This window comes from Danio aesculapii, chromosome 1 (genome assembly GCF_903798145.1).
Source record: "Danio aesculapii chromosome 1, fDanAes4.1, whole genome shotgun sequence".
NCBI classification, from domain to species: domain Eukaryota; kingdom Metazoa; phylum Chordata; class Actinopteri; order Cypriniformes; family Danionidae; genus Danio; species Danio aesculapii.
This window is the reverse complement of record NC_079435.1, coordinates 28,897,736-28,925,548: the sequence shown is the minus strand read 5'-3', so window position 1 is coordinate 28,925,548 and position 27,813 is coordinate 28,897,736. Positions and strand designations below refer to the sequence as shown.

At 35.3% G+C, this 27,813-nt stretch overlaps 1 protein-coding gene across 1 annotated transcript in view; it reads left to right on the top strand.

Annotated features, from left to right (window-relative positions):
• Positions 1–1,510: 1,510 nt before the first annotated feature.
• The window catches only part of cnnm2b (cyclin and CBS domain divalent metal cation transport mediator 2b), a 64,665-nt gene continuing 38,362 nt past the window's right edge, over positions 1,511–27,813 (top strand). The window contains 1 exon segment of the mRNA XM_056458373.1: positions 1,511–3,242. Within this exon segment, the coding sequence (XP_056314348.1) occupies positions 1,757–3,242 (1,486 nt within the window). The 5' untranslated portion in view covers positions 1,511–1,756.

Sequence of the window (27,813 nt, the reverse complement as noted above, 5' to 3'; positions counted from 1 at the left end):
TACATCCTTACATCAGCTTTTGCATCTCTTGCATTTCTTCAGATCACACTAATCCTTAGCTTATCTATATAAGGTACATAGTTACCTATTATGGGTTTTTGTGCAATCACAATAAATGATAGATTTGTCAAATATCTTTAGGTTTAAATCCTATTCTTTTTAAATGTCTACATGTGATATTTTCGTCAAAACTTGAACACTTTTGTTTTATTATTGTATTATTACGCTTTTATTAATGAATGTTTTCTTTTTTTTTTCCTCTCAGTGCATTTGTCATCTGTTTTTGTGACTTTTATGTGTAGATTTTATTGTTTTACCCTTGTCCCAGACCCAAACGTTCAGTCCAAAGATATGAATTATTGCCAGAGCTGTGAAGCAGTGGATTGTGCACATGTTCTAGATGTAGAAGTACAGTATGGGTCCCTGAGTCCCCAGAGGTCAGGGGCCCAACCTGGGACATGTTGCAATCTCACTTTCCCTCTTACTTTACTACACGTACTTGCGTTACTTGAGTTATTTATCTATAGATTTGAGCAAAAAAGCCACAAGAAAGAAAAAAAGAAAAAATATATTTTAAGGGAAATGTAGCTTCACTAATGTAGTGATGAAAGCACAGAAAAAAACAGAACAAATGAATTTTAAAGGAGATGATAACTTCGCAAATGTAACAATTTGCATGAGACAGTTTCATTTATAATCAATTTGTGCTGTTTCACTGGTGCTTATTTTCATCAACATCAACTGTTTCAATGTTTTTCAAGTGCATGACATTTACTAATGAGACAACAATGAAAAATTATTTTATAGATGATCAATTAAATTCCAAGGCAAATATATAATGCAAAAAAATGAATCATATTAGCCTGTATTAACTTAAAAATATGTTTAATTGGCCTACATATGATGCTGTTTATTTGAATGAATGAATGAATGAATGAATGAATGAATGAATGAATGAATGAATGAATGAATGAATGAATGAATGAATGAAAAAGCACTTTCGGCCATTCTCAACTCAACATAGGTTATGGAGTAATTTACCACATCTACATAGTATACATTCTTTGTCACTCTTTACAATAAGATTAATTTTGTAACTTTAGTTAATATAAAAGAAAAAATACCTTAAAAGCATTAAGGTATCACTTTAATACTGTTTTATATTAAGCATCATTTAAAGGACTCGAGTCCACATGAACTGAAAGTATGTATGAATAGGCCTACTGTACAAAATACGGCGTATCGATATCAAATGTAATATTTTTAGGCAATGGAAACTATACTGTACAGTGTTACCATATTTAAAAAAACTTCAACAGGTTGCCCCTCTTGGCTGTCATATCGACGAGGAAACAGGTGAGGTTATTTAACTATAAAATTTTACGAGAGGATCTTGAGACAATTAAAAGATGCTGTCACTGAAGATCCTTGTCAAAACACAGAAAACAGTCACGAGGAAACTTCTATATGCGCTCATAAGTGCAACTGTTTACGGAGCCGATTGGCTGCTCCAGCGGCGAAGCTCCCGCCCCCCGTCCAGCGGCGCTACCGTATTGGCTACCCCGGTCGCCTGTCACCGGGACATCAGTAGAGGCACGAGTTCGCGCTGCACTCGCTGAAGTGCGATCAGTTTCAGCCGCGTAGTGGAACTCAGCGAGACCTGATGCACAAGTCAAGGCGACGCGCAGCAGAGATGAAGCCGGATTGGCTCTGATTTTTAAAAGCCCTTTCATTCAAGAGGCTGTCCATTATCAACATGGCAGAACCGTCGGTTCCAGTACCCCCTCGAAAAATGGCGTCACTTAGCCGGGTCCGAGCCTTTACTCTGATTTTCTTAACTGCAAGCAGTTGTTTAATTACTCCCACAAGTGGCAAGGAAGGAGGGGGAGAGGAGACGGTCATCATCGGGCTGCGGCTGGAGGACACGGACGACATTTCCTTCATGGACAGGGGCTTTTTGCGGGTCAGCGAGAGGTCTCGGGTGAGATTGAGAGTGTACGGGCAAAACATCAACAACGAGACCTGGTCCAAAATCGCATTCACGGAGCACGAGAGGAGCCGAGTGATCGGCAACATCGACAGCTCCTCGGGGGACAACCAGAGTCAGGAGGACACGTCGGGCTTGCACCCCTGCGGCATCAGAACTTCGGATATTCTGATCTTGCCCAACATCGTTTTAAACCGCAAGACGTCTGGCACCGTGGAAATCGAGGTCAAACCTCTGCGAAAGACTGAGCGGAGCAAAGCGTACTACCTGTGCATCGCCACCTCCACACCTGCTGTGGCCGGAGCGCACGACCCGTGGACCGAGAACACGTGGATCTATCACGACGGAGAGGACACCAAAGTGATCGTGGTGGAGGAGAAAAAGTTCCTGCTGCCCTTCTGGCTCCAGGTCATCTTCATTTCCATGCTGCTCTGCCTCTCGGGCATGTTCAGCGGCTTGAACTTGGGGCTGATGGCGCTGGACCCCATGGAACTGCAGATCGTCCAGAACTGCGGGACGGAGAAGGAGAAGAACTACGCGAGGAAGATCGAGCCCGTGAGGAGCCAGGGGAACTACCTGCTCTGCTCGCTTCTTCTGGGCAATGTTCTGGTCAACACCACCTTGACTATTCTGCTGGATGATATCGCCGGCTCTGGATTGATAGCTGTAGTGATGTCCACCATCGGCATCGTGATATTTGGGGAGATTGTGCCCCAAGCCATATGCTCACGACACGGTCTCGCTGTGGGTGCGAATACAATCTTCTTGACCAAATTCTTCATGCTGCTTACCTTCCCCGCGTCCTATCCGGTAAGTAAACTGCTCGATTATCTCCTCGGGCAGGAGATCGGCACGGTCTACAACCGGGAGAAGCTCTTGGAAATGTTGAGGGTCACGGACCCGTATAATGACTTGGTAAAAGAGGAGCTGAACATCATCCAGGGCGCGCTGGAGCTCAGGACTAAGACTGTGGAAGATGTGATGACCCCGCTGCGCGACTGCTTCATGATCACCGGCGACGCGACGCTCGACTTCAATAGCATGAGTGAGATCATGGAGAGCGGCTACACGCGCATCCCGGTGTTCGAAGGCGACAGGTCCAACATTGTAGACCTGCTGTTCGTCAAGGACCTGGCCTTCGTGGATCCCGACGACTGCACCCCGCTGAAAACGATAACCAAGTTCTACAGCCATCCTTTGCATTTCGTCTTCAATGACACCAAACTCGACGCGATGCTGGAGGAGTTCAAGAAAGGTGAGAGCGCGCTCGCGCGGATGATGCTGATGATGAGGCTTTGATTTGCGCGTGCATCATGCCATTTCCTTATAGACAACGTTACATTAAAGTTTTATTTAAGTATAAAAAAAAAGGTTTTGCAACAAGTCATATAAAGCAATGTTTACAATTATTATTTGTGACTCTTGACCTCAACACTCTTATGTTTCACAAGTATATTTTTGGAAATTGGCAAAAATACATTGTATAGGTCAAAATGATAATTTTTGTGTTTGTAAGAGCATGTTTCACGGATACATTTTCTTACTGTAAATATATATTTAAAAACTTTATTTTTTGATTAGTAATGTGCTTAAAGCACTTAATTTAGACAACTTTACAGTTGATTTTCTCAGTATTTAGAAATATTGTCCTGTCATAACAAACCACACATAAGTGGATAGTTTAGTTATTCAGCTTTCACGAAGGTAGCTATAAATGTCAAACACTTATCACTGGTTTCCAGGGTCACATTTAATACTTTTATTTAAAAGTATTCCATAAAGGGATGTAATAACATAAACAATCCTATATGCAAATGGAACTGCATGCCCTTTCAACTTATGTTTCCTTAAAGTCTGTGTTTTAACTTTTCAACTATAGCAATCTAAACAATTAAAACTGGGATTTAAATAACTGAGTTTCATTGAGCTGAATAAATCTAATACTAAAATGGCATCATTAATTCACACTTGCGTTGCTCCAAAACGGTATTTTTTTGTTTGTTTTATACTGAACTTAAAATAAGATATTATAACCAAAGCGTTGCTGGTCTTCACTGATCTCACATAATATTTTTCCCTCATAATGTGGAAGTCAGTGGGGACCAGCAACTGTTTGTTACTCCACATTCTTCAAATTATCTTCTTCTGTGTTCAACACAGAAGAGTGCTTGTTTAAAGTTTGAAACAACTTTAGTGTTAGTCATTGATACTAGAATGTCTATTTTTTAACCTTTAACTTATATTTTGTAAGTTCAAATGCTTTGAAACTGGAAATACAATCCATGGTGCCAAAGTTACAACAGTTATCATTGCAGTTTTGGACCAGTTTGAACTGAAATACTTTGGAATAATATTAATAAGAAAATCTACAAGCTCATAAATTAAGATATAAAGACACATTTTGTTAAACTGATGGAGGTAATATGTTTTTTCCTAGTAATTTTATTTTATTTGACTTTATTTAGTACTAGAGGCTCAAGCTTTAATCTGCCAATCAACCTATTTCAAAGTTTGCGAAGTACTTCCTCTCTGTAACCGTGATCATTATTGAGTGTTCCTTCCTTCACCGTTCGAAACTATTTAGGGTAGCTAGCTTTATTTGACCTCACTTTGCTGCCCTCGGGACATTACAAACGTATTACAATGTGCCTAAGTGCAGGGAAGTACACTAAGTACGGTTTCTGGATGTGCCCTCACATAGCTAAGGGTTAATGCTTGCAGCAGAAGTGAGAATGTAGTGATGCAATGGAAATACACTGCAGGTGTACTCACAGTTGCTAAAGGATGACTCAGGGGGGTTATTAGGTGGAATACTTCATAATGCATGAAATAACATGGCAGTTAAGTCTGTATTTTGTGTTCTTTTTGGTAAAATGAGAGTCTTGTAAAAAAAAAAACACATCTAAAATATCATTGCTGTTTTATATTGCAAAAGTATTTGAAGTTTTTTACCCTAAAATAAAGATTTACTTGCTGTTTACTCTCCCTAAAGTGGTTACAAACCTGTGTGAGTTTTCTTCCTCTGTTGATAACAAAATGAAGTATGTTCTTCCATAGTATGAAAAACAAATAGAAGTGAATGGTTACTGGTTTTCAGCAGTGCTTAACAGAAGAAAGAAACTCAAACAGGTTTTTTACAAGTGAAGGAGGAGTAAATGCATTTTCAGTTTTGGGAAAATTATCCATTTAGTTTACTGGTGTCAATCAGACCCTTGCATAAAGACTAATGTGGAGTAAACTAAACATAATCACTTCAAAACCCTTTACAAACCCAATGTTTTATTTAACATTAAAAGAAATACAATACAATTAGCATTAAAGGGATGGTTCACCCAAAAATGTAAATTTCCCCCACCGTTTAATCCCCCTTGGCTTTTCCCAAAACTTGTATTATTGACTTGTTTCTGTTGAAGACAGAAGAAGATATTTTGAAAAATGCTGTAAATATGTACCTATTTACTTCCATAGTATCAGTTTGTGTTAAAAAAAACAAACAGAACTGTTTTGGAACAAGTCAAGGGTGAGTAATTGGTGACATAATTAAAATTTTGCGTTGAAATCTCCGTTTAAATGCGTTTCATTTTCAGTTTTCTGACTGTTACGGGAAATAGCATGTCATGTGTGCTTTGTCGTAATAAGAATACGCAGTCATTATAATCATTTTAGCTAAATTGCCTATGATTTTGACTCTTTTGAACTTGGCTGCTTTCCAGAGGAAACTCGCCATTCTAATGACTGATTAGAGGAGTGGGCACAAAGTTTCACGTCAGTCTGGCTGTGGTTCGAGCACTCTCTCTCAGTTCAAAGTGCTTTGTATTGTAAGTCAGTGTTAATTAATCTAATGCCTCTTGTGGAGCTGCACAGCCATCCAAAGTAGGAACAAAATACATCACTCCTGCCAAGCACACCTTCAATGTGTAATTTGTTTCTCTTTGATGTTGCTTTTGGAGTGGCAAATACACCTTTTTTATTATTTCTGCTGCCGACTTCTATGATAACATTTGAACATGAGCTAGATGATACTCCATTCTGATACGAATATGGACTTGTAGTTGTAACTAATAACTGGTAACTAATCAGGAATCCAATTGAAAAAGGCTTCTGACTGCAATCATGACCTCAAAGGTCAGCCTTAAATTCCTGAAGCTAAAACTACTTACTTTATGATTGAAATAATTAGTGTGTCATAAAGGGACCCCTGCCAAACAGCAGTTTTGTGTTTAATGAGAATGCCATTGTTCATCATCTGGGTTTAACCCAACAATGCTGACATTTGCTGCTGTGTGTGTTGAGTGCCCTTTTAAGGGATAGTTCACCCAAAATTGAACATTCATTCATTTTCTTTTTGGCTTAGTGCCTTTATTAATCAGTAGTTGCCACAGCGGAATGAACCGCCAACTTATCCAGCATATGTTTTACGCAGCGGATGCCCTTCCAGCCGCAACCCAACACTGGGAAACACCCATACACACACATACTCTACGGCCAATTTAGCTTATTTAATTCACCTATATTGCATGTCTTTGGACTGTGGGGGAAACCGGAACACCCGGAGGAAACCCACATGAACACGGGGAGAACATGCAAACTCAACACAGAAATGTCAACTGACCCAGCTGGGGCTCGATCCAGCGTCCTTCTTGCTGTGAGGTGATTGTGCTACCCATTGCGCCAAAGTGACGCCCAAATTGAACATTTTGTCAATATTTACTCACCATTTAGTTGTTCCAAATCTGTTTTACTTTCTTTCTTCTGTTCAACACAAAAGAAGATATTCTGAAGAAACCTGGAAACCTGTAACCACTGACTAAGTTCTATAGTATTTGTTTTTTTCTATTATGGAAGTTGAGGGTTACGGATTTTCAGCTTTCTTTAAAATATTGTATTTTGTAACAAAAGAAACTCATAAAGGTTTGAAACCATTTGAGTGTGAGTAAATAGTGAGTAAATGTTCATTCTTAGTCGAACTATCCCTTTAATATGCTATGGGGTACTCAATAGGCGAGCGCAAATATTAAGTTTTATGCTTGAGTCATTTAAATACAGTTGATACTTGTGCACACTGGAGAATATAATAAATAAAGAAATAGACTGTGTAATAGCATATAGGCCTAATGAATTATTAAATATAAAAAAATGTTGGCTCACAGTTTATTTTATATTGCATTTTGCATGATGCAGTTTAATAAATGCATTTGTTAAAGTGGAACTTTTTGTTCCACATTTGTAATGATCATGTTTAGTATTATTTAAAGAAACAGAACAAGGACATACCAGACTTGGTAATAAACATAATTTTAGAGTCACTAAAACAGTTGAAATTATCTTAGTTCTACAGAATTATGCAAATTGTAATTTGTTGCCATTAGCATTTTATGTGGTTTACCTGTGGCCTCTTCCCGCTGTGCTATTGTATGATACTTCAGAATATTTAGTAAGATAAACAGGGAATATGTTTTGTATTTGTTGGAAGTTACAGTATGCAGAATTATTAAAATATCTTATCACTAGTGACGATATACAACCACATTGCACTGCTACGAGTGTGATATTGCGTTTATACAACAGTTTGACGACATAATCGTGTATATAAAAAAGAAAATCCAACAGAGTCTAAAAACCCTTTTGTAACTACATTCTACCGCCATTCCTTCACATCTACAGCTGATGTCAGAACAGCAGAAACTGTTGCTACTTCCCAAACATCACTTTAGAGCTAGTATTTGAATGATTCTTAAATGTATTGTCTAAATTGAAGACAAAACAGGTGATTTTGCTCACATTTTAAGATTATAAGGCTAAACGATATGAAATGCCATCAGTCTACAGTATTTCTCTGTTGCAATAGGGGATATCTCAACAATTAACCCCGAAAAAGCCAAAGCAACGCAAACACTACCAGTTTACTGTTGTGTTTGCGATGAGGAAAAAGGCTAAACACATGCGGGCATTTCTTCTTTCTTTTTTTTTACTGAACTAGTCTGCAGTAGCGAAAACAGGAGACTGATTAGAAACAGATGACCAACCAAAAAGTAACTCAGGGTTATACAAAGAGTGGCCAAAACTAAATACACACACACCCAATACACTACAATTACTATGGTATAAATACAGGACTACAACATACAAAAGAGAGAGATTGACCTTAAAATGTCACTTACCACTTTTATAATGCTTTGATCAGTTGCAGTTTGAAAATATGCCGATCTTTTCTTCTCTAAAGGCTTATTATGCAGTCTCTGTCGCCATCTTGTGAATGAACACCATCAACCATCTTTGCTGTGCTCAATGACTGATGGATGCCGACTCGCTGTATCTAAGAAATCATAAATATTTAAAAATAGGCACTATCATTATAAATAAACTGCATAGATGCAATCTAAACAACTACATTCTCACCTAAAAAAGCCTCAAAAGTACCTTATGTTGTCTAACAGCTGCAATATTTGTCAAACTGTAGTGAGTTTATTGCTTTGCTCTTGTTGTCAAGAAGATGCTGTTTTCTGCTCTGCTAAGACTTCTTTGCATGCTTCTTTATATGTGAATACAAATACTGAGCATGAATTCAGATATAGAGATCAATAATTGAATCTCATTTTGGTTAATTTTTTTTTGCATGATGTGCACGGAAGAAAATCACTAGATTTAATCAATTATAGCAGAATACGCTCCTGGAAAGACCAGTTTATCATTATAAGAAAAGTGAAATCTTGTTATTATTTGGATATAAATCTAGGAGACCTCTAAAACAAAGATAATATACTAGAAATAGCATAATAGGAGCATTTTAAAGGGAAAAAAAGCATGGATATTGAAATATATGTATATTTCTACCAACTATAAACAACAAAATAAAAATTAATTTCTTTGAAGGCCAGTGTGTTACAATCATAATAGGGCAGGTTACGATCATAGTTCCTGATCAGTTAAAGTTAAATGAATAAATAGATAAACAAAAATCAATTCAGATCGTATATTTTAAACACATTTTCATAAACATATTTTAAACACAATGCAACCTGTTCAGTTAAACTTGTTTTCAATTGACGTCACATCTTAAAATGCACTCGTGGTGCAAGATGTTAAAAAAAAAAAAAAAAAAAAAATCCTTTTATGCATTTGAAAAATAAACCCACAGTACATTTTTTCAATGATTGTACTAACCGGATCCTAACAGAACTGCACTTAAGAGAGTTAGCTGACATGTAGCTTCTACAAACTTATTTACAGTGCTCAGCATAATTGAGTACACCCCATTTCAAAAATAAATAATTTTATCCATTTCTCAGTGAATATGGGTAATATATATTGGTGCATTTGAACAAAAAATATCAAAATAATGTTTTAGTTACAGAACAGCTTTATAAATGGGAAGATAATACATTTAAATTAGTGCAAAATATTTCAAAAAAATGTCAAACTACAACATTTCAACAAAATTTTACATATTTTTTTGTTTTATTGAGAATTTTATTTTATGTTTTTTCTAACATATAAATTTGGGCTACTAATTTTTGAACCATTATTGTAAGTTTTGTAAATTATTGTAAATTTTGTTAGATTAGCTCCAGATTTGGCTTCAGAACTGACTAAGCTAATGTATATGCACAAATACAATATTGTAAAGTATCCTAGAAAATATTAAATTAAATGAGAGATTTGTGGGGGGTGTACTTATATATGCTGAGCACTGTATATAGTGAACAGTATCCCAACATAAACCAAAGCAAAGTGCAAATGGAAGTTAGAAGAAATCTATAGTGGCCAGCACTTTGATTGTTTCATCACGCTTCATTTGATCTTAAGAAACATCCTGTAAATTCCTTTAGGGCTTAATCTGGTACAGAAACAGAGTGCTATCTTCTTTTGTAGTATTTGCCTTTTTAAACTCATCAAGTTGCTGAAGGAAGTAGAAAAATCCATCACAAGCAGACAGAACAAAGTACATAAAGACAAAGGTCATGAAATGAGAGCCTTACTCTCCTGAACTCACTAACACTCCAATATGACTTGGTTCAGTGCCGGCACTGTTATCACCTTCTTCAGGTGATCAATCTGTTCATTTTTATGCAAGATAGGAAGATCCGTTATCTCCTTAAATAATCCAGATGAACTTTTGGCGTTCGTTTATTCTTAGTGGAAATTTCCATGCTCATATGTATCTTTGATATTTCACAATCATGTCTGTGTCATTATGGATGTATGAATATATAATCATGAAACTGACCTAATCTTATCACATATCCGTGTGCATTCAAATGTATCACAAATGCTCAAAAAGATATCAAAAAGTATCAGCCTGGTTATCAGTTGACATTATAGTCATGTTATCAATATAGGCATTTATAGATGTTGTAATTTGTTTGCAGCACTGTACTCGCTGTATTATTGTTACGCAGGGCCATTGAAGGTAGTTGGCCTCCACATGAGTTCTTGCACGTATTGAACCAATCCACCCGCCCGCTAATGTAGGCCAATCTATGCTTAATTCAGATTCAGCAACCTCCTTTCCCTCTTGTTTTAACGTGGGAATTCTTATTCACTTCACTTGGCCTAGTTATGGCTGTGTTATGTCTCATAATAGATGACATACCTACTTCTTTTTCTGCAATGCTCCATCCAGATAACACTTTTTTTTCTCCAATGAAATCAGATTTGTTTTTGTGGTACACCTAATCTTCCATTTTGACATGAGCAATGTATCCAGTGTATTGATTTCTACTGATATGCTAGAGTGCATGCTTGGTAGCATTTGCTAATGCTTTTGGAGATTATGTGGCGTCATTTTGGCAGAAAATGGGCTCTGATTCAGTGTGTGGGATCTCCCTTTGAAAACACTGTGGTTTCACTTCGACTTAGACTATTTCATGTTTACATACTTATATTTGGGCTGGACAGTATATAGTTCTAATACATACATAGTTCAAATGAACTAAGTCTCGTCAACAACAACAAAAGACTTTATTTTATGGAAAGCACATCAAAATGAGAGAACAGGAACAATTGCAGCATGAAGAAAATATACCATAAAATTTACTTGAAATGTATTTATTGAAGGGTTAGCTCACTCCAAAATTAAAATGATCCCATCGCTTACTCTTTCTCATCTGGTTTTTAAAACCTTTATTAGTTTCTTTCTTCTGTTGAACACAAAAGGAGATATTTTGAAGAATGCTGGTTGCAGGCATCAATCGACTTCCAGGGGTGCCTTTCCGAAAACTATTGTTAGCCAACTAAGGGTGCAAGTTCCATCATTACAAACATAGTCTGTTGATTTGGCGATTCCCAAATCCACCATTCCAACGAACATTCGCAAACTGCATCGTAAATTTGTATGCTTGCAACAACACCACTCTTAGGTGTAATTTGCTAAATTCATCACTCTCAGGTGTAATTTGCTAAATTCATCACTCTTAGATGTAATTTGCTTTCAAAGTATTTTTACAGGTCAGTTTTAGCAATCTTCATGTTTACAATTGCGCTCCCTTTACAGTGCACTTTGAAAATATTGCTGTAATTTTGAACACAGCCGTGGCTCATGACGAAAGCTATAGGTGAGCTATTATTTTAAAAAGTGGAATTCATGTTACGTCTCCAAAGCTTGCGAAAACGAAATATATAGCATACGCTAATGCTTTTAATTTATAGTAGGTAATTTATTAAATATCTGTACTGTATATGACATGGGCCTGTTGGTTAGAACATTTCTGCAGTGGTTTGCATGTGTCAAATTGCAAAAGTAGACTTTTACAATAAATAATAAATAAACAATATCATACTTAGTCTTGACTTTTGTTAATGCGTAATATTCTCAATAATATTACTCAATAATAGGAAACATAGGCTTTGTATGTGCCATTTATATTTCAATTAATGAAAAATGAGTGCATGTTTTTACAAAAACTAATATTGGATTTTTTTATGCATGTGCGTGTAAAACAATATAATTTGCACAAAGAAATGATAGGGTTCTTCTCTAAAGAAGTTGTTACCACCCTGTTTAGAGCATCATTACTGGCGTTTTACATTATAACTAACGTGGTTGAAAGGATGGATCTGTGACAGAGAAACTGCGGGTTTTGGGAAACACTCGTTCTTTTCCCAAGTGATGCATCGTACTATGATAGTTCAGCTGCGAGTTATGTCGCTGTTTGGGAAACGCACCCCAGAGTAGCAAAAAAAAAAAAAAAAATGGATCCTAGCAATCATCATTTTTAAAAACAGCTTATTTTGTGTTCAACAAAAGAAACTCAAATAGGTTTTGAACAAGAGTAAATGATGACAGAACAGAATTTTCTTTTTTTTTTTTGGTTGAACTATCCCTTTAAAGATTACAGCAGTCAAAAAGGAGTAGGAAGTGTATAGTGTTCTTGTTTTGAATGACTTCAGCACATCTGCAGCCACAGGACATCAATAGTCTCCCACACTGCTTTTCTGTGTTCTACAGCCTCTTCCACAGTTTGCTGTCTGTAGTTGGTTTCAGAGATGTAACTTTGATGCCAATGATTTTGTAGCAATTTTCATTCAGGTTTAGATCAGGACTCTTTGTTGCCATTTCATTGTTTCAATGTTTTCATCTACAAGGAACTGCTTTACCTGTTTTGCTTTGCGACATGGCACATTGTCCTGTATGAACATTTCTAGCTATTGATCACAGGGAAGGAACTGCATGTTGCTAAAGGAGCTTCTGATAAACGTTGCCTCTGCCATGTAGGTATATAAGTGATTAAACTCCTGCTGCAGAAAACATTCCCTAAACCACTAGATGTGGGAGAAAATTTTGATTTATCTTACGATCGCAATTCTTTTCAAGACTATTTAAAAATCGATTGATGTATTTCAATATTTATTTATATTATGCTATTTTTCTTAGACTTAGAGGGTAGATGTTATTTGTTTATTGTATAAATGTTAGATGACATTGTATCCATTTAAGCTAGTGTGAGAAAGCAAAACCATGGCAAAGAGGTCACCCTATATCACCCCCCCCAGCATGTCTGTCATTTCTGTTTCTGTCTCATTTCTGTCTTTTGTACAGTGCACGTTTACATTTCTCTGCTCTCTGTATATCACACACAGTAGAATTTCACTCAGTTCTGTCCACCAGCTGAGAGAGAGCGTTGCAAAATATGGTGCATCAACCAGATGGAAGCCTGTCGAAAGTATAAACTTTTAACTGCAGTGCATTACACTCAACTTCCATATGAATGACTTGAAAGCAACGTGCCAGTGGAAATGCAGTTGAAGTCAGAATTATAAGCCCGCCTTTGATTTTTTTTTTTCTTTTTAAAATATTTGCCAAATTATGTTTAACAGAGCAAGGACATTTTTACAGCATGTCTAATAATATTTTTTTCTTCTGGAGAAAGTCTTATTTGTTTTATTTCGGTTAGAATAAATGCAGTTTTTCATTTTTTAAAAAACATTTTGAAGTCATAATTATTAGCTCCTTTAAGCTATATATATATTCGATAAACTACAGAACAAACCATCATTATACAATAACTTGCCTAATTACCCTAACCTGCCTAGTTAATCTAATTAACCTAGTTAAGCCTTTAAATGTCACTTTAAGTTGTATAGAAGTGTCCTGAAAAATGTAGTAAAATGTTATGTACTGTCATCATGGCAAAGATAAAATAAATCAGTTACTTTGTAGGGCTGGGCTGATAAACAATATTATATCGAATTGCGGTAAAATTTATGCCAATAACAATGATAACTGCTGGACTTTTTTAAGCTATATTGATCTAGGAGCCAATTACATAGCAGAAATGTGCAACAATGGGAATCTAAAAGTGTGTTGATATTAGAGATGTACCAAATTTTCAGCCAATATATGATATTATATCGATTTGCTATAAAATTTATGTCAATAACAATGATAACTGCTGGACTTTTTTAAGCTATATTGATCTAGGAGCCAATTACATAGCAGAAATGTGCAACAATGGGAATCTAAAAGTGTGTTGATATTAGAGATGTACCAAATTTTCAGCCAATATATGATATTATATCGAATTGCGGTAAAATTTATGCCAATAACAATGATAACTGCTGGACTTTTTTAAGCTATATTGATCTAGGAGCCAATTACATAGCAGAAATGTGCAACAATGGGAATCTAAAAGTGTGTTGATATTAGAGATGTACCAAATTTTCAGCCAATATATGATATTATATCGAATCGCTATAAAATTTATGTCAATAACAATGATAACTGCTGGACTTTTTTAAGCTATATTGATCTAGGAGCCAATTACATAGCAGAAATGTGCAACAATGGGAATCTAAAAGTGTGTTGATATTAGAGATGTACCAATTTTTCAGCCAATATATGATATTATATCGAATCGCTATAAAATTTATGTCAATAACAATGATAAGTGCTGGACTTTTTTTTTTACACTTTATTGATCTATGAGTCAATCGCATAGCAGAAATGTGCAATAATGGGAATCTAAAAGTGTGTTGATAGTAGAGATATACCAAATGATATCATCATCGTTCAATATAGAAAATAATTATCGAGATTGCATTTTTTTCCCTAGTTACTTGATACATTGATTTTAATGGCCCATGTGATTTATAGGGAGAATACAGAACATTAAGTTTCACTTAAATAAAAATTTGAATTAAATAGAAAGTTATTATTTATTTAGTCATTGAAGTGGTTGGAAGTTTTGAGCTGGAACTATTTAATGGGTTAGTTCACCTAAATGTTTAATTTATGTTATTAATCACTCACTCTCACGTTGTTCATAACCCCTGAGACTTTTATTTATCTCCAGAACACGAATTAAGATATTTTAGATTAAATCTGAGAGCTCCCTTAATCTCTACAGACAGCAAAGTTCCCAACTCATTCAAAGTTCAGAAAAGGTTCTAAAAACATCCTCAAAACAAATCATATACCTTTAGTGGTAATCAGAATATTATCAAGATAAATGAATTCTTTTGTTAGTTGGTAAAAGAAAAAAAAAAGACTTTATTCAACAGTTTCTTCTCTTCAGCATCAGGCACATATACGATACATCCCTGGATGCCCACACGTGACTTCCTCTGTTTGAAAGAAAGCACAGGTACATCTGAGGTAATACTTCAGAAGGGTGACCAAATATTGACACCGAGGAGAAGAAATTTGAATAAAGTGGTTATTTTGTGTTTTATGTGCATAGCTTGATATTATTCCGATTGAATCACTGAAGGCATGTGGTCTCTTTTGAGGATGTTATTTGGTATTTTTTCTGGACTTTGAGTCTGGAATAGGCATGGGCCGGTATAAGATTCTGACGGTATGATAACCTTGAATAAAAACATCACAGTTTCACTGTATTGTGATTACTGCTCTAAAATATATTCTTTTTAAATGTCTGGGTAAAAAAAACAGCAACCCTATTCCCTTAAAAACACAATATGTTTTTATTTGGGAAACATTTAAGATATTTTGTTAGAGTAAACAAGTCAGGCTAAATAATTCAAATGAATCATTGACTTCTGCTGTCTTCATTAGTTTCAAAAACACTGATTTCATTACAATTAAAACAGCATCTTTGGATATCTTCTCTGCTGGAGATACTGTTGACCAAAAATATATAAATAAATAAAAATATTTATTTGTTGTAATTATTGAGGCTTTGTTCTACCGAGTCCGAAGCAATCAATCACAGAATACAAGAAAGACCTTTTTTATCATTTTAATATAACGTATTTAAACAATTATCAAATCAAACACTGACGCCCATCAGAGGGCTACAACCCATTGATTTAGAATCCTAGCGCTGTATCAAGACATTTGTGAACTGTATGCAGCCTCAGTTGTAGCCTCAGTGTCTTGTCCTTAGCTGACAGACGTGGCAGCATTTGGTCTTCTGCTGGTGTGGTACATCACCTTTAAAGTTTGACATGTTGTGTGTTCAGACAGGCAAAGAGAGATGGTCTTCTGCAGACCTAGTTTGTATCGAGTAGTTATTTGAGTTGCTGTTGCCTCTCTGTCAGTTGGAACCAGTCTGTTCATTGTCCTCTGACCTCTAGCATCAACAAGGCATTTTCAGCCATGGAACAGCTGCTCACTGGAGGCTTTCTCTTTCTCTGACCATTTTCTGTAAATCCTAGAGGTGGTTGTAACTTGTTTGTGAATATTCCAGTAGATTGGCAATTTCTGAAATACTCAGACCATCCTTTCTGACAAAGCAAATCATGTTGTCATGTACTATAATTTTTAAGACTACATTAAAGTGCTGTTTTGATTATTTGAGTCAGCCTATTGTCAGTCGTTATTAGTTTTTCAGGGTTAAATGTTAATAAGCTTGCTCTCCATTGTCATTCCATGTGTGCGGCTCAAAGCGTATGCTAAGACTTGGCTTTTCAAATGGCCTACATTCCTCAAATTCTGGTACATGAACATGAAATGGCTCTAAAACCGATTAGTAAAACAACTGAGTAGTGCCAGCGCGGCCATAGTACGTCCACAGAGTCTAGTCTAATCTAGCATTACTTGCCTCTGTTGCGTCTTGTTTATTTTAGCAATCTGTATTATTGTTGTTCTCAGTGTTCGAGTGTTTCAAAACAATTGTTTATTAGAAGCTTCTTGGCAAAATTGCTCCTACTAGAATTAGGTTGAGTTGGGGTCATTTCAGAGATCGACTGCTGAGTAATGGCCTTTTTATTTTTCCTAAATATTATGTAATCGGATCATTCTCTGATTCAGACGTCTGCTCGTATCCTCACTCATTAATCTGTCTCCGCCTGGAAACTGGAAAGCCTCCAGAATCAAACAAACAAGTAAAAATGGAAACATGTGCTTTCCAGAAATACTTTTTGGATGTTATTATTTACAGTTTGAGATATTTCTGGAGATATAAAAAGTATTTGCTTGCAGTTCGTGTTCATAGGTGCGTGGATTTGGGTTAAAGCGATTTTATGGAGCTGTTCTTTTTGAAAAGGTTGCTTTCAGTTTTCACACATCATTGATCTTTGTGGAATATTATGTCACCTTCCTTTTAAGTTTCTGCCTCAATTCAATTTCTTGTGTCAGGTCTGACACTGTACTTAAGTTCTTGGAAAGAAAACTTGGATCCTGCTTTACTGCTTAAATGAAAGATCAAGCAAATTCAGCATAACACTTTTCTTCCAAGCATTTACTCTCGTCCCTCAGCCTTTCTCTCTGCCATCTACTTCACAGCACATTCAGAGCTGCAGAACCCACTTTGGTTTTCAAAACTGCCCCCTGGCATTCCCAAGCCTTCCGTGCCATGCTCCCTCCCCCCGACCCCCCTCCCATATTGTCCTTTTGCCCGTTTCCCTCAATGTCGTAAATTACAAGCGACACAAACCCTTGCCTAATGCTCTGGCATGGAAGACTTCCAACCAGAAGAGCTCTGGGCTGGCATCATTGATTGCGGTAAGCAGTTCTCTCTCCCTCGCTCTCTTAGTGAGAGGAAAACAGCCGTGCCAAACGGGTGCTTCCATGGAGGTTTATAAAATACAGCACTAGTGGCAGCTAAAGACATGACTAAACTTAAATAGCACACGTCATGTGTGGCCCAAAAATGCATGATGGTGTTAGGCAGGCTCTTGCGTTCATTAAATTTATGTTCAGTAGTTATATGTAGACTATAAGAGTTGTTTTGTTTAATTACTGTTGCTTATAGATTTTTGGGATTTTTTTGAATAACCCCCAGGACATTTCATGCATTTAACCAACAAGTGAAGGAACTTTTTACACTTATAATAAGTGGTGGTGTTTGAAAGCTTGTTGCTGAAGTGGGATAACAATTTTGAATTTAGATATTGTTAATAATCATGATTTAAAAATAATAATGATGATTATAATTATTGTAGCAATTAGGAATGTTTCAATATACTGGCATTGGCGGTGAACATGATATTCATAATAATAATAGGGATGCTCAAAATAACCGATTAACCATTAACCCAAAGAGTGTTTTTTTTACTGATTAATGGTATCAGTTAAATGATTAAAAAAATAGTATTTTATATATTTTTAAAGTTTGACTGCATAAGGGGCCGATCACAGTGAACGCGCTTTTTGCATTGAGTTGGGCATCTTTTGAATGGTTTAATAATGACTGAGTGTTTTGCATGCATCATCGTTCGGTGTGATCGGCCGCACCAAACTGAGGCTTTCATTTTACAGCTTATAAAACATGTATGCAAATGAATGCAATATCATATGTAAACAACAAAATTGTTATATGCTATAGAAGCCTATACTTCACAAAAAGTCAACACACTGAAAAAAATATTCAAAGATGATTCCTTGGAATTACTAAAATTTTTTACGTTAAGTGGTTGTAAACAATTTATTTGGGCTGAATTTAAACAAACAAATTAAGTTGAACATTATTAAATTGAATTTGTTTGTTTAAATTCAACACAAATAAATTGTTTGCAACAGTTCTGCATGCAACACTTTTTTCTGTGCATATGAGCCTTGTTATTGTCTTTCATCAAACGCAGCACACGCACATGACCTGCGAGTGAGAGAGGAAATGAAAGCACACGAACTCTAAGGTAAAACCAGATGCTCAAGACATAATCTTTAATGACTTATATGAAAAATGTTGACAGAGGTTTGTGATATATGAATTAGAATTAGAATTATATATATATGTGTGTATATATATATATATATATATATATATATATATATATATATATATATATATATATATATATATATATATATATATATATATATGAAGAGTTCAGGAACAAAAACAGCTAAACGCCATTTCCGCCAAAAATGAGATAATGGCATTGAGTAAATGCTTTAGGCATGTACTACATGTTCAACAAATAGTTTTGTTTGAAATCATCTAAATCACAGCGTCAGCGCATTCAGAAATAATTTTGTATGCAAAAGCCACTAAACGCCACTTGCCTTTGACAGCAAAAGCCGCTATATCCCGAGAACCAATCCGAAGGTGCGAATCGAATCATATGTGTTTAATGTAGCAGCGCTGATACACCGGCTTTTATGAGGAGACTTATTTATTCCACTTTAGATTTAGTTTTTAAAAGATGGAGTTTGATGAGCTTCATGAGCCTGTGCGACTGTCGTTTAATGGCAAATGAAAACGTCCCTTACCTTAAAACTGTGCATTATAAGAAACAGAAAACACAGTCGGAACTGTAACATGCATTCATAAACTTTTTTTGCGCAGCGGCGCTACTTTGAATGAGTCCGATTTACTATAGCTACATTAAACGGCAACTACATTTCACGAAAAAGGAAGTTAATATGCTGTTCTTTTGTTCCGCGTAGATGCTATGAGGATAAACAAGAGGCGAAAAAGAGACCAAGATCTTGAGTATAGTGAGGATGAATAAATGACAGATTCTGAGAGATATCCTCTTTTTTGCACAGTAGGCCTACCTTGTGTTTTATTTATTTTTATTTTTTTGCTAATGCAAGCTATGTTTTAAAAGATAAATATAATGAACTTTACATATAAAATATAAAACTCTACATTATTTATATTACTTCAATAAATTATATATTTTTTTTAGTAATGTACAATGATATTGATGTTTCACAGTATTTTTTTCAATATTTAAATTTGACAAGCTTGTTTACATTGCTCTACTTGCATTAAATCCAAAACCCAAATATCAGAAGTGACAACAGATTGTTAAAATGTAATTAATGTCACTTTTAATGTTATTGATTAATGCACTTGACAGATTTCATTCATTCATTTTCCTTATGCTTAGTTCCTGGTTTATTTGGGGTTACCACAGCGGAATGAACCGCCACTTGACAGATGTATTTTTAATTTCAGGTGGTTTATGTAATGTGTTTTATGTTTGGTAAAATAATCTCTAATTGCATCTTTAGTCATTTTTCAACTAATTGCACTACCCTGTCTCAATAGGTGGATTTAGAGGGGTTTGCATAAAAAGAACTGGTGGATTTAGCTAGTTTTGATGCAAAAGAAAAGTTACCTTGTTAAAAAACAGAGAATTGTCTAAAGTGACATTTATGAAAAAAAGGTCAATTTCCCATGAACATATAAGTGGGCACATTCTTAAACAGCGCTGATTTGCCAATGTGTTCACAAACTCACCGCTGTTTACTGAGTGTAGGTACAGGAACACTGGAGCGTTTAAAAGTCACGTCGATCAGCTGGTTTGTCTATAAAATGACATACAAACGATCCGCTGATGAATCACAGCTTTAAAATGCTCCAGTGTCCCTGTATCTTTAGTGATATATATAATATATAGATATATATAATTGAAGTCAGAATTATTAGCCTTCCTGAATTATTAGCCCCCCTGTATATTTTTTGCCCCAATTTCTTTTTAATGGAACACATTTCTGAACATTCTAGTTTTAATAACTCAGTTCTAATAACTGATTTATTTTGTTTAAGGTAGTCTAATAACTGTTAACACTAGTTAAATAGAAAATGTGGACCTGGACCACCTTGCCGACTGACTTGGCACTAAAATCACACTGCACGTTAAGGGATATGATCTAAAATCAAAACCTTAATTGAACACTTTACCTTGATATGATTATTGAACAATTCTGTTATTTTCAATTTAAATATGTATTTACTTTTTTCTCCATTGTAGTTAAAAATTAAAACATTTGTACATTTGTATATTTCTGAAACTAGATAATATTTTATTGTTCAGTTCTTTTGACAAACATATGTTGACATTCCTTCACTGATGCAGAGAGAACAGTAACTCTGCATCACAGGTCAGCTTTATTGGCAGTGTGCATAATACATTGCCACTGATAATTGAATGAGGTTGTTGTACAGTTGTGATCCTGCAGTTGTTAGTTTTAAGGTCTCATATCATATTATATGACTCAAATTACTCATTAGTCAATCTAAATCATGTCAACTTTGTTTAGGTTTTGTTTACTAAATTGTCAGTTAAGGATGGTGTAATTTTTTTTTTCATTTGGGTTTTTAAACATGATGTCATTATGCTAAAATTTTGATGTTGAAGCTCAGTTATTTCTGGATTTTATCATGTTCTCTATACTTGACTGCAAACTCAGATTTGCAAATCTACAACCTTGTAGTCACATTATAAGAATGCTGTTTATAGCAACTGTGTATCGGCTTCATTCACTATGCCTGTCTTATCTACAGTATTTTTTTCCTTAAAGTTGATAATTGAGACAGACTGGATGTCACATTGAAACCACTGTTAGATAAGTGCTCCAAGGACACCTATGAGGATGATGATTCCCGAATTAGCCTAACCAAAGTCCTGCAAATCCTGGGAATGGCATGAGGGAGTCAAACCCATGGTGATAAAAAGTTAAGGGAGTAATATTGTTTTTGGTTGTTTTGTTTGTTTGTTTTTTTCTTTTATTGCATGAAGAGAGCCTGAAGTGTCCTTGCAGTTGGTTTGCATTCTTTTAGCGGTTTACATTAAGGGTGTGTGATCTTATAACAGTAATACCCATGATTGGTGCTTCAATAATGTGTTTTAACAAGCTGCAAGTATTAAATATATCGCTCATTTAGAGGGAAAAAAAGAATTTAGTACATGAAAAAGTATGTTAGAATGAACTTGTAAAGTCCCAATAACCCAAGTTATAATTTTTTTTTAATGGGTTTAATATTTGTAAGATGTATGATGTATGTAGAAATATCATACAAGCAAGCCAGGAAGGGCTGCTCGATTACGCCCCATTCACACAGGGCGTCAGCGTCAACGCTTCCCATTTACTTTGAATGGGTGATGTTAGGTGTTGCGAACTGCATTGTGAATTTCATAACTTTTCAAATGCCAACGGAAGCGTCAGCCAATCAGATCGCTTTATGCAAATAGCCCAGCTCAGACAGTAACCAATTGCGGACTATTTTCATTGTCTGGCACTGCTATGATGATCGCATCAGCCCCAACGTCAGACATGATTTATTATTGGATTAGAGCCCTCCGTCAAGTGTTGACACTAAAGTCCTGTGTAAATCAGGTGTTATGGCAAAAATCACAATCAGGATTATTAAGCTGGAGTTTTCTCAAGATTTAAAATGAACTGCATTCTTACTACATGCTTTTCAGCTTTGTATACTGTTTTTAATGGTCACAAAGTATGTTGTTAAACCAATACCGATTGTCTATATGGTGCACCTACAGTAATTGCACTCTGAGAATTGCTGGGTTGTTGTAACCAATGTTGGGTCAAATATAGACAAACCCAACATTGGTTTCATTCATTCATTCATTCATTCATTCATTCATTCAGTTTCCTTCGGATTAGTCCTTTTATTCATCAAGGGTCACCACAGCGAAATAAACCGGTAACTTATCCAGCATATCGTCACCTGACATTTTAGTCAAAATTGAGTTATTGACATATTCTTATTAAATGATAACTTATTTACATTATGGGATGTTTTTTTATAAGTTGTTTACATTTTAAGACTTTTTATTTAAAAAACAAATGTTACACATATACTGTTTGCTATGGAATGCAAAAACTTTGAAGCTCAATATCTCAAAATCATTCAGAACGCAGATAGAACCTTATAATTCCAAGGTGACAATATGTTTTACACAGCGGATGCCCTTCCAGCTGCAATCCAGTACTGGAAAACGCCCATACACTCTCACATTCACACACATTGGAGTTTGGGGGAAACCAGATTACCCAGAGGAAACCAACAGCAACACATTGAGAACATGCAAACTCCATGTAAATATGCTGGGACTCGAACAAGCGACCTTCCTTTTTGCTGTGAGGCAACAGTGCTAACCACTGACCCACCGTGTCGCCCCAACATTGGATTGACAAGAGTAATTTATTTTAATTGAAAAATTTTATGTTATGTCATCACGGTGGCACACAGCAAGAAGTTCGCTGTTTCGAGCTTTTCCTGGGTCAGTTGGCATTTCTGTGTAAAGTTTGCATGTTTTCCCCGTGTTCGCATGGGTTTCCTCCGGGTGCTTTGGTTTCCCCCACAAGTCCAAAGACATGCGGTATAGGTGAATTGGGTAGGCTAAATTGTCCTAAGTGTATGTGTGTGAATGAGAGTGTATCAGTAACATATGCTGGATAAGTTGGCGGTTCATTCCGCTGTGGCGACCCTTGATTAATAAAGGGACTAAGCTGAAAAGAAAATGAATGAATAAATGAAAAATGTTATGTCAATATTGGGTTTGTCAATATTTGACCCAAAGTCAGGTTAAGACAACCAAGCATTCTTAGAGTGTATACTGTCATAAATTATAATGTAGTATTATTCTTTTGTATTACATATATGTCACATGTACCGTATAGTTTCCGAAGTGACAATCATATTTATATATTGAAGGGAATCATCTAATTTATTGTTATGTGTGTGTAGAGTTCACTCATGAAATTGACATGAAGTTAAAACTGTTGTATCAATAGCAAGGCTCTGGTGTATCACCTGTTTATTAAGCACAATTTTTGATCAAAGGAATAAAGTGCATTGCCATTAATGTAATACCATGCAATTATTAAGATTACAAGATTCCAACTTGTAATAGAAGCTCACATTCTTGCAGAACTTGTTATTGCAACTTGTAACTGTGAACACTATAAGAGTTACGACTTTGATCATGTGAGCACTGTACCCGCAGATTGATTAAGCCATTGATACTCTTGCCATAGATGCACAATGTACTATTCTGTGTCTGTGGATTCAAACAGAACCAAATACTGTGATACTTGTTTTCTTATTGAAATGAAAAGTAGTATTACAGTGATCAAAAATGCACAGTCTGCTTTAGACAGCACACTCTCTCTCTGTCTCTCTCTCTCTCTCTCTCTCTCTCTCTCTCTCTCTCTCTCTCTCTCTTTCTTTCTCTCTCTCTCACACACACACAGTGTTGCCATGTCCATCTATTTTAAATAAATTTGAGCTTATTGTTTGGGTTTGGCTGATGAAGCAATTATGTTTATTTTAATTTTCCTTATGTGGCCTATACATCGATTATGTTTACTATAGTTATTGTAGAAGTCAGATGATTTTAGCACTATTTTGGTACTATTTTCTATATAAAGCATTTAGGTTTATTGTAGACTTGCTTTTTTCACTATAATCTGGTCATTTATATGCATATACCACTCTTTTGAACGACAAAAACTTTTCCAATATACAGGTATTTTTGTTGAGCAAGGCAGTGAATTCTGAATAGAAATTAAGTAAATTAAGCATTGTCTATTAAATATTTGCTGAATGTGACACACTTGTTGCTTTGTGCACTGATTAGCAGTACCATTTTAGTGTTTAAATAGTGGAGAAGTCTCGTGACTGTGTCCGTTTGTGCTTAAATGGCCCCTTAATGATGCTGAATCTGTAAGCAGCATTAAGTCTGAGCTCAGGCTCCAGTAACACAGTACTCCTGGACAGATCACTGTTACGAACCTTCACTTAGGAAACAAATATACTATTTGATTCTGTTACGGACCACATAAATGAGTGATTTTTAACAAGGGTCTTTGGAGGTCATTTTTAGTCGCCTGGTTGCACTCAATAATTTGATTTATATAAACAAAGGAATAAAAATTTTTTTCTTCAGATGATATAAATCTTATTTGAAGCCATTTATTTTTGTCAGGAAGAAAGGAAAAAGTTTAGCGATGTGCTCTGAGGAGCTTATATTTCGAAAAAGGGGATGATTTGCCGCAGCGTTATCTGGAAGTTGTTTTGGAGTTCATAGTCATTGAGGGGGTTAGTACACTGGAAAAACTAATTTTACAAAAAGCCACCACAACAAAAGCTTTTGTGTTTCTTTAACTTATTTTAATAAGTTCATTGGGTTTCTACTCTTTTTTTTGTCAGTTTGACTGATGTAAGTTGAGATGACTAGAAAAGATTATTTAATAAAAAGAAATAATAATAATAACTATTATTTTGCAGTGTTCTTGTACTTTAAAATGATAATATATGCAACCTGATTTATTCAGTGTTTTGAAGGGTTAAAGAGTTTGTTTTGATTACATACAGTAATCAAAGATATGGATAATTTCGGGCTTGACTGTAAATATATATTCACATACTTTGTTTCTCTGTTTAATTATTTGTTTTGGATTAGAGCTTAGTATATTGCTTAACATTGCATTTCTTTTAATGTTTCTTATCAAATTAGTTTTTTTTTCCATCTTGGCCAGCTTTATATCAGTTGCAAGACGATCCCCATTGGGAGAACATGGGGTTAGGAGTCTTTCTCCAGGGTGCATTAACAACTCCTCACTAACTGTGGTTTTTCTGAACATGCAGTTGTTTAGCAATTGCTGTACTACTACTACTACTACTACTACTACTACTACTACTACTACTACTACTACTACTACTACTACTACTATTACTACTACTACTACTACTACTACTACTACTACTACTACTACTACTACTATTACTACTAGACCTAACATGTTTCTAATAATCAGCATTTGGTGCATAGTATAAATAAATATAAGCCCTGCATATTGCATAGTATAAATACATGTAAGCCCTGTAGCCTAATTTACCTTGTGTGCAAGTTATACAGAGCATGGAAATTATTTAAAAAATATATACAGTTGAAGTCAGAATTATTGGCCCACCTGAATTATTAGCCCCCCTGTTTATTTTTTTTTTCAGATTTTTGTTTAACGGAGAGAGGATTTTTTCAACACATTTCTAAACATAATACTTTTAATAACTTATCTCTAATAACTGATATATATATATAACTTTATATATCTTTGCCATGATGACAGTAAATAATATTTCATTACATATTTTACAAGAAACTTTTATACAGCTTAAAGTGACAATTAAAGACTTAACTAGGTTAATTAGGTTAACTAGGCAGGGTAGGGTAATTAGGCAAGTTATTGTATAATGATGGTTTGTTCTGTAGACTGTCGGGAAAAAATATAGCTTAAAGGGGCTAATAATTTTGAGCTTAAAATGGATTTAAAAAAAATAAAAACTGCTTTTATTCTTACCGAAATAAAACAAATAACTTTCTCCAGAAGAAAAAATATTATCAGACATACTGTGAAAATTTCCATGCTCTGTTAAACATCGTTTAGAAAATATTCATTCATTCATTCATTCATTTTCTTTTTGGCTTAATCTCTTTATTAACCTGGGGTCGCCACAGCGGAATGAACCTCCAACTTATCCAGCACATGTTTTATGCAGTGGATGCTCTTCCAGCTGCAACCCATCTCTGGGAAACATCCATACACACTCACTCACACTCATACACTACGGACAATTTAGCCTTCCCAATTCATCTGTACTGCATGTCTTTGGACTGTGGGGGAAACCGGAGCACCCGGAGGAAACCCACGCAAACGCAGGGAGAACATGCAAATTCCACACAGAAACGCCAACTGACCCAGCCGAGGCTTGAACCAGCGACCTTCGTGCTGTGAATAAATATTTAAAAATGAAAAAAATTCAAAGCAGGGCTAATAATTCTGACTTCAACCGTATATCTAGCATTAAAAACACATGTACCAAGTCTTTAGGCTGTTCATAAAATTTTGAATTCATGTTTAAAAAGTTTTATACTGTATACATTTGTGTGCACATTTTAATCATTGAAAGGCATTTTGAATTGAAGTATTATTCATTCAAACTGAAAAGGATATTTCACCAATTAAAGACATAATAAAGACTGATGAAGTAATGTTTTTTTTATGCTATTACAATTTTCGATTATATATCTGAACTAACCTTGACCTGTCATAAAAAGACCAAATTGATATTTTATCAAAAGTTGATATATAGCTAATATAATGTATAGCCTTTGTATCATACTGACCTTTATATGCAATCAGTGTTATACTTTTGGAATCACTTTATTTTGATGGTCCCTTTGACACATTTTGTTGACTTTAAGTTACATTGCATCTACATGCCAACTAATTCTCAATAGATTCTAAGTAGACTGTTAGGTTGGGGTTAGGGTTAGTGTAAGTTGACATGTACTTGCAAAGTTTCTTATAGTTAGTTAAATGTAGTGGTGGAAAAAGTACTGAAAAATCATACTCAAGTAAAAGTATTAGTACTTGCCCAAAAATGTAGCACAAGTAGAGTAAAAGTATCTGTTGTGAATATTACTCAAATTATGAGTAAAAAGTCGCCCTTTTAAAAGAACTCAAAAGTAGTGAATAGTAAGTATTGCACTGTGAAAAGTTGATGCGTTTACATGCAGTTTATTAAGGGATGTGTAAACAAAACATTCTTCAGTTCATTCAGTTATCTAATTTGAATCCTGAAACTTAAACCATACACTACCTTGTCTTGTCATCCCATTTGTATGAGCAACAAATAATAACTTGACTTCTAGTTGATCATTTGTAAAAGTGGCAGAAGGTGGCAGAAGTGGCAGAATTTTTCTGATAAATAATCTGTTGAGCTGCATCCCAATCATTACAAATACTGCAGAAGACATATTGGAACCCGCATAGACCCAAAATTCTCACAGAAATCAGTCAAGTTTGGAAAGGAAAAATCATCATTCAGTTATCTTCCTGTATTCATTCGTTCGTTTGTTCCATCCTTCCATTGTTTGTTCATTCGGTCCTTCCTTCATTCATTCGTTTTTTGCTTCATTTGTTCCTTTCTTCGTTCCTCCCTTCATTTGTTCACTCATTCATTCATTCTTTTGTTCCTTTGTTCATTAGGTCCTTGTTCATTCATTCATTCGTTTGTTCATTCGTTCCTTCCTTCCTTCCATCCTTTGTTTGTTCAGTCCTTTCTTGAATCCTTCATTCATTTGGTCCTTCCTTCCTTCATTAGTTTGGTCCTTCCTTCCTTCATTCGGTTCTTACTTCCATTCCTTGTTTAGCCCTTCCT